The sequence below is a fragment of the Cnephaeus nilssonii genome, assembly GCF_951640355.1.
Source record: "Cnephaeus nilssonii genome assembly, chromosome: 4".
Taxonomy (NCBI): domain Eukaryota; kingdom Metazoa; phylum Chordata; class Mammalia; order Chiroptera; family Vespertilionidae; genus Cnephaeus; species Cnephaeus nilssonii.
The window spans coordinates 26,080,621-26,094,002 of record NC_137075.1 but is presented as its reverse complement, the minus strand read 5'-3'; the positions used below and the strand labels follow the sequence as shown (position 1 = coordinate 26,094,002).

Below are 13,382 nucleotides of genomic sequence, written 5' to 3'. Positions count from 1 at the left end.
GATACACGATTCTGTAATGAACTTTCACCTTCAAGATGAATAAGAAAGGAGGACCTAATATATAACGTAACTGTAGTTATAACTGCATTATATAATTGAAATTTACTTAGAGTAGAACTTAAATGTTCTCATATATATGGTGATGATGTGATAATTAACGAAAGGGGGAATCCTTTACTATATATTTATCACAATGTACACTTCAAATATCTTACAAATTTTGTCAATTATTCCTTCATAAAGCTGAAAAAATAATAGGTGACACCAGGACATTTACTTCAAGACAGAGATGGTTACACAGATTCAGGAATGGGTTTGGACTGAAAAATTACACAAGGAAAAAGAATGTAGGCTCACTTCTAAGGTGTTTCCTAGTGGTGTTTAAAATAAGATCACCTGTCTTAAGTTTCATAAAAATAAACAACTTTTATTTGTGAAATAAGAAGTTAATGTTTTTTTTATAGAAATGTGCTTTTTGTGTAATTGTTAGGATAATAACATTTCTCATATAAATTTGAAAGTTGTTTTCAAAGCATATTTTGAGGCACAGGGTCTATGATTTCATTTCAGAATGAACATGCTCAATAGCTCTTGCTATGCCAATGAACTCTATTGAACATATGGGAGATGAGCTGTCATATTGTATCCATTTTTACATCCAATAAAATATGGATTAAATTAGGAACCATCAATACTGGATACATTTGATCATCACATGGCTTCAAGTGGACATTAAAACACCAGCCTTACCCACTTAGCCGCTCTCCCCCAAAGTAATGTTTTGTGATTTTGCAGTTCCCTAAGGGATGGGAGGAAATACCACTTTGCCATTTTGCACCCTTCTGGCTCCTGCGTCCACGTTAGCAAAACACCACCATAAAACTGGACCGTTGAGGAAAACATTGCTCTGAAGCTGCCAGTAAAGGGGAGCCAGGAGGATACAGAAGAGGGAGCTAGCATTGAAGTGCCTACTTGGTTCCAGGAGCTTCGCTTCCCGCTAGTTCTGTGGTCCTTAAACCCGTAGGCACTCTCACCAGTGAGCAATCTGTACAGGACCACACAGTTCAATGCTTACGTTCTTCGCCCCACACCACGCTCCCACCGTCAGGGTTCAACTTCCAGCAGCTGCCACTTGGGAGGCGTGGCTTGACTACACAGAATAAAAACGCCTGCTATTCCGCAGCAGAAAACCTCTACAGGGCGCAGGCTTTAACTAACCCGCACTGGGGCTCAAAGTCCCGCCGGGGTGCCGCCGTGGGAGGGTCGCCCCCCGGAACTTCCCTCGGCCCCGCCCCTCCGGGCTTTGCTTCCGGGGCGGCTGCGGCGGCCACGTCACCCCGGGCTCCACTCGCCGGCCGGGCAGTGGATGGTGGGAGCCAAGATGGCGGCAGCTAGTATTCGAGAGAGACAAACAGGTACCGAGCCCTTCCTTCCCTTCTCCCTGCGGTTCTGTGGCTGCGGTGCGACGCCCTCTTCCCCCGCTGGTCGCCGGCCTCGGTCGCAGCGCACGGAGCTGGGAGACGGGCCGCCCGGAGGGTGATCCCGTTCCCGCAGCACCGAGAGCCCCTCCCCTTTGAGTTTGAGGGAAGAGACGCCGTGGACTCGGGAACGCGGCCCCCCCTGCGGGTGCAGGCGGAGGGCCTGTGCGGGGGCCGGCTGGTGTGGTCCTGCTCCGTCTCCTTCCTCCTGCGCGCCACGGCCGTCGTGACAAGCCCCGGCGGGTGGCAGTTTCCCCTGTGTTGCCTCTCTGGGCTTGTTTCTGTGCACGGTTCGGTTCTCTCCGTGTTAATGTCGTTTTCTGGCATTCCCACCACAGGTGAAAAACACGTATTCTTCTCAGGGAACTTACGTTCGGCCATTGCACCTCTGGACTCAATCATTGGGGGCACTTGAGAAATGCCTGGTGATTTCACCAGCTTGCAGGAATGGGATTGAAGAATGGCAATGGGGAAAAGAAGAAAAAGAATAGCCTTACCATTTTAACTGTTTCACTAATGAGTGTTTTCAAACTACACAGACAGTATATACAGCGAAACGTAGTGAAAAAAGTATACATTTCTTCCCTTGAGCTTTGATGTTTTTTTTCTATCTTAGATATTCTTAGTTTTGCCTTAATTTTTTAGACAACTTGCATTTTACCTGTTAGCTACAAACTGGTGGTTTATACCTGTTAGCCAGTTGTCTTAAAAGTTACCAAGCTGTTCATTCTGAGGAGCTAATAGAAATGAGCCATCAAAAATGTGCATACTTGTAAATTCTGTCCCTTGTAATTATTTTATGTTGCATATAAATTTGGATAGGAAAATAATTGGTTATGATTAATGTGTCCTATAGCAGGGATTTGTCTGTGCTTGATTCCTTCCTTTGGATTTCAAAGAAAAAATGAATGGCAGACTTCAGACTGATAATGACACACAGTGCATACTGAGTTGTGTTCTGCTTTCCCCAATAGATAATTTATTATAAGCTAGCAGATGAAGGCAGGCATAACTTAAATATATGAAAGTTCTAATAAGATTTGGGGAATACTTGCCATTCATTTTATCTATGGAAGCAAATAGAAGTATGGTTCTGACAGCTTAATGAAGCTCAGTGAATTAGGTTATACTACATATTAAAATAAAAATAAGATGTGAAGGAGCACTCTTTACCAATACAAAGGAACTTTTTGAAAAATGAAAAATTGTATGGTAGTAATTTTTATATGCAGAAAATGTAGAATTTTAAATCTAACAGCATAATTTAAATTTCTGCAGAAATAAAGTTAATTATAGCAAGACTGCACATCATTACTAGATAGGTTATGCCAGATTAATCATTTATTATCTTAGTACCCACAAATTCTGTTTTATTTTCAGAGAAAGATAAACCCCTATTATACATGTTATAGTTGCAGAATTAAACATCTCCCTGATATATATCGAGAATATTTTGGGAAATAACTCACAGTCAATTCTCAGATATTCCAAGTACCAGACAGTGTGATACAGAGGAGTTTGCGATCTATTTGGGTAGATAATGGTTGATATATATTGAGCATTTAGTATTGCCGGGCACTGGTTTTAGTGATTTTTAAAAATATATATATTTTTATTGATTTCAGAGAGGAAGGGAGAGGGAGAGAGAAACATCAATGATGGGAGAGAATCATTTATCGGCTGCCTCCTGCATGCCCCACACTGGGGATCAAGCCCGCAACCTGGTCATGTGCCCTTGACTGGAATCAAACCTGGGACCCTTCAGTCCACAGGCTGACGCTCTGTCGGCTGAGCCAAACCAGCTAGGGCATGGTATTTGTGATTTTTATATGTATTATAATCTCCATTTTGCAGATGCCTGTTTTTTTGCTTTGCCTCTCTGAAGAATCTTTATTCATCTTAAAGGCACCTCAAAAGCCATCTTGTTTGTGCATGTGTCCTGGACCACTGCCCTCTCTATTTCTGCCTTTAACTCAACAGGCAGAATCCTGTGTTACCATGGTCCTTCTTGCATGCCTCTGTGTTGCGGTTCTTGCTCAGCTCCCTCACTTCTGAGCATTGGAGAACCACAGATCAACTACTTTCTCTATTGTGATCTCTTGAGCCTCTTGGATAAATAGGTATTATCTACATACTGACAATCCCCAAGTTTATCTCTCTAGTCTGTCCTCTGAACTTAGTATACCCCATATCAATTAATGCCAACTCCATTCGTGTAGTTGCTCAGGTCAAAAACCTTGGGAGTTTTCTTGACTTCTCTCATATCCCACATCAGGTCTGTCAGTAAATCTTGTCAGCTCCGTTCTGGATTTTTTTTTTTTTAATATGTTTTATTGACTTCAGGGAGAGGAAGGGAGAGAGATAGAAACATCAGTGATGAGAATCCTGCATGCCCCCTACTGGGAATTGAGCCCAAAACACCGGCATGTGCCCTTGACCAGAATCGAACCCGGGACCTTTCAGTCTGCAAGCTGACGCTTTATCTACCGAGCCAAACCAGCCGGGGTGTCAGCCCTATTCTGAAGATATTTCCAGGATCTGACCGTTGTCGTTGCTATCACCCATGTCCAAGCCACCATTAATTTCTGTAATAACTGCCTATTTGGTCTCCTTGCTTTTACATCCCTGTCCCCCTTCATTTTTCTTCGCACAGTACTCAAATGTTACATATTTGCTCAAAACCCTCCAGCTGCTTCCTATTTCAATCATAATAAAAGCCAAAGTGATTTTACAGTGGTCTAATACAGCAGTCGCCAACCGGTGGTCTGCGGACCACTGGTGGTCCGTGAGGTCCGAAAGGTTGGCAACCGCTGTTCTACAAGGTTCCATATGATCTGATTCGCACTTAACTTTTTGACCTCATTCCCTATTATTATTACTTTTTCTAAACACACGAGACTTCCTACTTCAGAGCCTTAATATATGTTTTTTTCTATTTAGAATATTCTTTTAGAGGTATCTGTGGCTCACCCCCTCACTTCCTTTAGGCCTTTATTCAAATGTTACCTACTCAGGAGACCTTTCCTGACTACTTAAAATTACACCACTACTCCTTCTTCCCCCTTCCCTTCCTTGTTTTTCTCCATAGCACTTACCATGATCTCACATACCACATGTTTTATTTATTTTGTTGTCTTTTCTCCCCAACTAAAATGAAACTACTTGAGGAATAGGTAATTTTTATTGTCTATTTTGTTTAGTGCCAACAACTAAAGCTGTGTCCAGCAGATGGTACACACTACTAACATTTGTTGAATGAGTATATAGTGAATGAATGAACAAAAACAAAAAACATTTCAGGCAAGGGTGAAACTACATTAACCAAATCTAAAACTGGATAATATGTTTAGGGCCAATAAAGAAAATTAGTTTGTCATTTGAGTTAAAAGCAATGATTTACGCCTTTAGGGTGTTACTCTGATGAAAGTAAAATTACATTCTTATATATTATTTGGACACAGACCTTTTGCTTTATTAACAAATCCACTGTGTCAAAATCCCCGTTAACAAGTTAGCCCAGGCTCAGAGTTGGGGATATTCATCTAGATGGGGCTGAGAAGGCAAATACCTGCTGTTACTGGCCTCTCCTTTAGCCGAGGCCTACCTCTGGAGAACTCTCTACACCTGGGGCTCACATGCAGCTCAGGCTGTGGTTCTTCCCAGTTGTCCTGTGTCAAGAGTGTGAACAGCTGTTCCTAGAAACAAGATTTTCTCTGTCGGGCCATGAGTGCCAGGATGGTGGCATCTCTATTGTCTGGAGGTGGGAGGAAGAGCTCTTTTAAAGCACAGTGGGAGATTTCATCCTGCTATGCCTCATGTGTTAATCATCTTTATGCAAAGTGGTTTTTGTTTGTTTATTTTTTGTACTAGAGACCCGGTGCACAAAATTCGTGCATGGGAGGGGGGGTGTCCCTCAGCCCAGCCTGCACCCTCTCCAATCTGGGACCCCTCGAGGGATGTCCGACTGCCCGTTTAGGCCCGATCCCGCTGGGACATCCTTCTCACAATCCAGGACTGCTGGCTCCCAACGGCTTGCCTGCCTGCCTTCCTGATTGCGCCTGCCTTCCTGATTGCCCCTGATCACCCCCTAACCACTCCCCTGCCAGCCTGATTGATGTCTAACTGCTCCCCTGCCAGCCTGTCTGCCCCCAACTTCCCTCCTCTGCCGGCCTGGTCACCTCTAACTGCCCTCCCCTGCTGGCCTGATTGCCCACAACTGCCCTCCCTTGCAGGCCTGATCCCTCCCAACTGCCCTCCCCTGCTGGCCATCTTGTGGTGGCCATCTTGTATTCACATGGGGGCAGGATCTTTGACCACATGTAGGGGGCGTGCAGGGGGCAGCCATCTTGTGTGTTGGAGTGATGGTCAGTCTGCATATTACTCTTTTATTAGATAGGATAGAGGCCTGGTGCACGGGTGGGGGCCAGCTGGTTTGCCCTGAAGGGTGTCCCGGATCAGGGTGGGGGTTCCCTTGGGGCATGGGGCAGCTTGGGTGAGGGGCCTCTGGTGGTTTGCAGGCTGGCCAAGCCCCCCGGCGACCCAAGCGGAGGCCCTGGTATCTGGGGTTTATTTACCTTCTACAATTGAAACTTTGTAGCCTTGAGCGTAGCCAAGCCTTCTGCTTGCTCCGTGGTGGCAGCCATTTCTGTTGAAATTTATTTATCTTCTATAATTGAAACTTTGTAGCCTTAAGCGGAGGCCTGGGCCAGCCAGGGTGTGCGGAAAGCTTGGCTTCCTCCATCGCCTGGTAAACCCAAGCCTCCCTCCTACTCTCTGTGGCCGTAGCCATCTTGGTTGGGTTTTATTTGCATATTCACTCCTGATTGGCTTGTGGGTGTAGCGGAGTGATGGTTAATTTGCATATTACTCTTTTATTAGATGGGATAATACCATAACACTCATGAGCTACTGAAGTAGGTATAAATTAGTATTGGCAATGTGAATTATTGGCTGGGCATTAGGTACTAATATTTTACCAAAATGTTATGTCTGTATGTACACACAAAAATATGCAAATATATATCTGAAATGCAATTTCTTATTTTACCTGCCTCAAGAAACAAGCATTTAATAGAAGGTTTTCTAGTGAGTGAGTGAATATGCTGTAAATTAATATTCAGGTAATTGGAGCATTATGTAATTATCTAGTAGGAGTTGGGCTTGTCGATTATTCTGTATTAATAATAAAACCTATTCAAAATGCTTTTTAAAATCAACTAAGTAGATTTTAGTGTTGCCAATCTTTTAAAAATTAAATCACCTAAAGAGTACCTACCCTATTTGGCCATCTCGTCTTCACATAGAAGTACATCGAAATTTTTATTTTCCTTAAAATTAATTACATCTGAGTCTGTTATTTGTAACACATGAACAGATAAGCAATAAAAAACACAAAATAGCCCAATGGGTGTGACTCAGTGGTTGAGCATTGACCTATGAGGCAGGTCACGGTTCCATTCCTAGTCAGGGCACATGCCTGAGTTTCAGACTCAATACCCAGTCATTTGATTAATCAGTTTTACTTGAATAATTGTGTATTTTGTTTTGAGGTAGTAATAAATGTGGGGGAAAAGTGAAATCCTAAAAAGAAAATGTTATATTTAATGAGACTCTTTTTATTTCCAGTGGCTTTGAAACGTATGTTGAATTTCAATGTGCCTCATGTTAAAAACAGCACTGGAGAACCAGTATGGAAGGTAGGAGAGTTTATTTTAATGGGGACTATTTCCTTTTTCTCAGCACTTATTGGTGGTGATTGGATGGAATTTCTTGTTAATACTGAACAGTAGCACATTTTAGTGGTAATGAATGAATATTTTATTTTTATTTAACATGACTTCTTAATATGAATCTTTTTGATAAATATTATATGGAGTAAGACAGGCAATGATAGTAGTATTTCATCTAGTTAATCCTGATCTCCTGGGCAGCACTCCTCTCTTAGGCCTTTACTCTGGTTTATGTTTTATTCTTTAGCTCTGCTAATCCAGAGTTTGGATCTTGCAAGCTTGCTCAGGGTTAGTGAGACTCTGGGGATTGGTCTATTTTAATAAACTCTTGAGAGAGTGATCTGTAAACGAAAATACCACTAGCCGGTTTGGCTCAGCGGATAGAGCATTGGCCTGCAGACTAAAGGATCCCAGATTTGATTCCAGCCAAGGGCACATGACCAGGTTGCGGGCTCGATACCCGCCGCCCCCCCCCCCCCTCCAGTAGTGGGCATGCAGGAGACGGCCAATCAATGATTCCCTCTCATCATTGATGTTTCTATCTCTCTCTCTTCCTCTCTGAAATCAATGAAAAAACAAACAAAAAAAAAGCCACTTCATTAATTTGTGATATATAAAACTATCAGTAAAACTGGTAATTGGATCAGAAAGCAATCCATAATCTTTCTCCCTGAGAAATGCTGGAGAAACCTTTAAACTTCCTATTCGAGCTATTTCATTTTAAACTTCATGCTCCCTCTAGCTCTTTCTTCAAAAAGATAATGCAATCCATTAGTTTCAAACTTATCAGTTTATAATCACTTTAAATTTCTCTCTTGCTAGGAATTAAGAACAAGTCACCTTGGTTACAGTTTTGGGCATTTTGAAAATTCTCCATGAGTCCTCAGAAGTACTTTGGTTAAAGCTATCTATATTGAATTATTCATAGTTTAAGTTTGAGCATATCCCCTAATTTCCCCCTTCCTTCCTCGTTATTTATGGTCATTTCCTTATTGTCCCTTGCATAAACTATACTTGTTTATTGTTTTTTCTTAATGTTTTTATTGATTTTTTTAGAGAGAGTGGAAGAGAGAGGGATAGAGAGATAGAAACATCTGAGAGAGAAACATAGATGAGAGGCTACCTCCTGCAGGGCTCCTACTGGTGATCAAGCCTGAAACCCGGGCAACATAAATTTGTTTTCTATATCTATGAGTTTGTTTCTGTTTTTATTGCTCATTTGTTTTGTTTTTTAGACTTCACATGTAAGTGAAATCTTTCTCTGACTTATTTCAATTAGCATAATGCTCTCTAGGTCCATCAGTGTTGTTGCAAATGGAAAGATTTCATTATTTTTCATGTCTGAGAAATATTCCATTGATTATATATACCGTATCTTCTTTATCCAGTTGTCTATTGATGGACACTTAGGTTGCTTCCATACCTAAACTATTGTATATGAAATGTTCTTTCTCTCTCTCTCTCTTTTTAAATCCTCCCCAGAGGATATTTTTTCCATTGATTTTCAGACCGAGTGGAAGGGGAGGCGGCGGGGGGAGGAGGGGAGAGACATCAATGTGAGAGAGACACATTGATTGGTTGCCTGCTACATGGGCCCCAACTGGGGTCGGGGATCCAATGGCAATGGAGGCACATGCCCTTGACCAGCAATCAAACCCGTGACCCCTCGGGTTGACGCTCTACCACTGAGCCAAGCCAGCCAAGGCTTCTCTGTCTCTTGATGGCCTTTTTTTTGAAAGTCTATTTTATCTGATAAAGGTATTGCTAGCCCAGCTTTTTTTTTTTTTCTTTTTCATTTCCATTTTCAGGAAATATTCTTCTCCATTCCTTTACTTTCAGTCTGTGTGTGTCCTTCTATCTGAAGTGGGTCTCTTTTAGGCAGCATATGTATAGGTCTTGTTTTCTTTTTTAAAAAAATATTTTTATTAATTTCAGAGAGGAAGGGAGAGGGAGAGAAAGATAAAAACATCCATGATGAATGAAAATGATGGATCGGCTGCCTCCTGCACACCCCACACTGGGAATTGAGCCTGAAACTCAGGCACGTGCCCTGACCAGGAATCGAACCATGACCTCCTGGTTCATAGGTCGACACTCAACCATTGAACCATGCCAGCTGGGCTTGTTTTCTTTTTCATTCAGCCACTCTTTTTCCTTTGATTGGAGCATTTAATCCATTTACATTTAAAGTGATTATTGATGGGTAAGTCATTATTGCCATTTTATTATTCATATTTTTTATCTTTTTTCTTCTTAAAGAAGTTCCTTTAGCATTTCTTGTAATACTGGTTTAGTGGTGATGAACTCCTTTAGCTTTTTCTTGTCTAGAAAGCTCTTTGTGTCTCCTTTGATTTTTTTTTTAAATCGATTTCAGAGAGGAAGGAAGAGGGAGAGAGAGGTAGAAACATCAGTGATGAGAGAGAATCATCGGTTGGCTGCCTCCTGCACGCCCCCCTTGGGGATTGAGCCCACAACCAAGGGCATGTGCCCTTGACCAGAATTGAACCTGGGACCCTTCAGTCCGCAGGCTGACACTATCCACTGAGCCAGACTGGCTAGGGCTCTCCTTCGATTTTATTTTATTTTATTTATTTAATTTTTTAAAAATATATTTTATTGATTTTTTACAGAGAGGAAGGGAGAGGGATAGAGAGTTAGAAACATCGATGAGAAAGAAACATCAATCAGCTGCCTCCTGCACACCTCCTACTGGGGATGTGCCCGCAACCAAGGTACATGCCCTTGACCGGAATTGAACCTGGAACCCTTGAGTCCGCAGGCTGATGCTCTATCCACTGAGCCAAACCGGTTAGGGCTCTCCTTCGATTTTAAATGACAGCCTTACTGGGTAATTTTGTTCATAGTTCCTTGCTTTTCATCACTTTGATTAGTTCATGCCAGTCCCTTTGGCCTGAAATGTTGAGAAATCATCTGACAGTCTTATGGGAGTTCCCTTGTAGGTAATTAACTGCTTTACTCTTGCTCCTTTTAAAAGGAGCAAGAGTAAAGCAGTTACTCTTTAACCTTTGGCATTTTAATTACGACGTGTCTTGGTGTGGGCCTCTTTGGATTCATCTTGTTTTTGCCTCCCTGCTCTTTCTGGACTTGTATGTCTATTTTCTTCTCCAGGTAGGGGAAGTTTTCTGTCATTATTTCTTCAAATAGGTTTTCTTTCCCTTGCTCTCACTCTTCTTCTGGTGGTATCAAATGTTGTTACACTTAAAGATGTCCTTTAAACCGTGTGTGTGTGTGTGTGTGTGTGTGTGTGTGTGTGTGTGTGTGTGTTTATTTATTTATTATTTTTTATTTATTTTTTTCTTCTGGTTCTAGGGTGTTTTCAGCTATCTTGTGTTCCAGATCACTGATTCCATTCTCTGCTTCATCTGATCTGCTGTTGGTTCCATCTTAATTTCAGTTATTGTGTTCTTCCTTATGGTTTCTTTATCTTTGTGTAAGTTCTCCCTGATTTCATCTCTTCTTCTCCTATGTTCATTGAATATTCTTACAACCAGTGTTTTGAACTCTATCTGGTAGACTGCTCGCCTCCATTTTTTTTAGTTCTTCTTCTGGAGTTTTGTCCTATTTTTTCATTTGGGACATGTTTCTTTCCTCCTCATTTTGACTGACTCCCTGTATTTATTTCTAGGTACTAGATAGACCTGCAGTGTCTCCCAGTCTTGGCAGAGTGGCCTTATGTAGTAGGTGTCCTGTGTTAGATGTCAGAGTGGGGCCCAGTGGTGCAGACTCCCTGGTCACCTGAGCTGGGTGATTGCTATTGGCATGCCAGTGGATGGGATTGACCCCCAGGCTACTGGACGTGAGGATTGGCCATAATTACAGTGGATGAGCTGTAGTGCGGGGGTTGACCCCATTGAGTGGGAATCACTGTAGTGGGGCTCTGGTGCTTGCCAAGTCCACCCTTTGCGTGTGTCATTTGTGGAGCTAATTCGGTGGTGCTCTGTTATGGCCTGAAGATGGCTACTGGGTGTATTGGTTCTAGGGCCTCTTGGGAGGGGCTCTGGTGCATGTCCAAATCAGCCAATGCCTGCCTGGCAGGGACCACCTGGTAGGACTTATAGTGATCTGTGGTTGTTTGCAGCCTATACTGGACTTGGAGGTGCCTGGGAGAGGCTATACTGCAAACCAAGGCCAACTGCCACTCATGCCAGGGAACACTTAGCAAGGGGTACAGGGCATGCTGAAGACAGCCACTGCTTGTTTGGAGTTTGTGGACTTTGAGAGATTAAAGTAAAGTCCAAAGTGTGAGGCAAGGCCGACAGCTTGTAAGGAGCAACCACTAATTGAGGTTTGGGCTGGTGCATGGGTTGCATAGGGAAAGTTTTCAGGGAATCAGTTTGAATCCAGTTTGATGGAGACTCAAGATTTGGTGCCCACTTGCACCTGCAGGCTGGGTGGGGGTGGGCTCAGCAAAGGAACAATGGCGCCTGCCAACAGTTTGGTCCCAGAGAGAGCTGCCCCTCCAGCCCTCACCCTGAATCTAGAGAATTCAGTTCCTCCCCCTATGTCCCTAGTGCTTTTCAAGCTGCTGCTCTGTGCTGGAGCCCAGAGTGAGTTTGTGAGTGAATAAGTCTGTTTCAGGCCCTTTAAGACTTCAGCACCTAGGTCTACAGCAGCAGCCCCTCCTCCGAGCCCCCTCACTCGGACACAATCCCTCTGGTTTTCACAGCCAGATGTTTGGGGGACTCTTCGTCCCGTTGTCACTGGTGCTGAGGGCTGGGATCCCTCATTCTTCAGGGAGGACCTCCACAGCCATGATATTCATCCCAATTCTTAAACTGCCACACATGGGAGTGGGACCGGCCCTTCTGCATCTCTGCCCCTCCTACCAGTCTCAGTATGGCTTCCATTTATCCTTAGTTGTAGGAGTCCTGTTCAGCTAGTCATCAGGTAATTCTCAAGGATGGTTGTTCTGTCATTTAGTTGTAATTTTGATGTAGTTGTGGGAGGAAACAAGCACAGCATTTACCTACTCTGCCATCTTGACCAAAAGTCCTCTAGTATATTTTTTAACATAGAAAAAGTAGTCTGTAAGAAGAAATTTATATAATTATTATTTTATTTTAGTCTAAGTAGTAATGTTTTTAAGAATGGATTGCTGCATGAATGGACATTTTAGTGAAAATGCTAGCAAATATTAAATTGGTATATGTATAAGAATTCAATATACTTGATTGATTAAAATAAAATGTATGCCAACATTGTCTTAGTATGGTCTCTCTATTGACTGTTCACTGATAATGATGTTTAAAAACCACAATTTTTTATTAGGTGCTCATTTATGACAGATTTGGCCAGGATATCATCTCTCCTCTTCTATCTGTGAAGGAGCTAAGAGACATGGGAATCACTCTGCATCTGTGAGTTTTAACATATTTCTAATAATGGCATTTGTTTTCAGATAGTTGTTAAAGACTTCTTTGGGTACCTTAAAATCATTAGGGGACATTTATAGAGAATATATTGTTAAGTTACGGTATTTTATAGAATAACATTTTTTAATCTTCTTTTATTCAACCCTGTATTTCTTTTTTTAAAAAATATATTTTTATTGATTTCAGAGACGAAGGGAGAGTGAGAGAGAGAGAGAGAATAATCAATGATGAGAGAGAATCATTCATTGGCTGCTTTCTGCACGCCCCCCACTGGGGATCAAGCTCCAACCCCGGGCATATGCCCTTGACTGGAATAGAACCCAGGACCCATCAGTCCACAGGCCAACACTCTTATTTACTGAACCAAACCAGCGAGGGCAACCCTTTACTTCTTATGTTAAAAATAAATACTCAGTCTAAGAGTTTCTAATTTCAGAATTTAAATTTTCTCTCATATTTTTTTCTACAGATTGATTTACCCTCTTATGTGAAGGAAAAGAACTGGTTGTCTTAAGATCTTTTCCCGCTCTGAACATTTTTTTATTTAATTTACATATACTTTTTAAATTAGTTTACCATTAATATGAAAAATTTAAGTAACTATGAAGTAATGACTTAATCACTATAGGAGGCTATCTATGCTATCTTCTTAACTACTGAATTTATTTGATTATGTTGCTTCTTATATGTTTGATAAATTGCATGTACCTCTTCACTCTCTTCTTTATAGAAGGATGACTACAATATTGTATATAGAAGGACACACAAAAGATTGTACGTAG

The 13,382-nt window shown here is 42.0% G+C and overlaps 1 protein-coding gene across 2 annotated transcripts in view; it reads left to right on the top strand.

The window, feature by feature from the left end:
* Positions 1–1,246: 1,246 nt before the first annotated feature.
* SCFD1 (sec1 family domain containing 1) overlaps positions 1,247–13,382 on the top strand; it is a 122,106-nt gene continuing 109,970 nt past the window's right edge. The window contains exons 1-3 of one of the 2 annotated variants that reach the window (XM_079767983.1): positions 1,247–1,415; positions 7,104–7,174; positions 12,497–12,585. In XM_079767983.1, coding sequence (XP_079624109.1) covers positions 1,367–1,415; positions 7,104–7,174; positions 12,497–12,585 — 209 coding nt within the window. In that variant the 5' untranslated portion in view covers positions 1,247–1,366. The remainder of the gene's footprint in view (positions 1,416–7,103; positions 7,175–12,496; positions 12,586–13,382) is intronic. The other variant, XM_079767982.1, reaches the window with a different exon arrangement.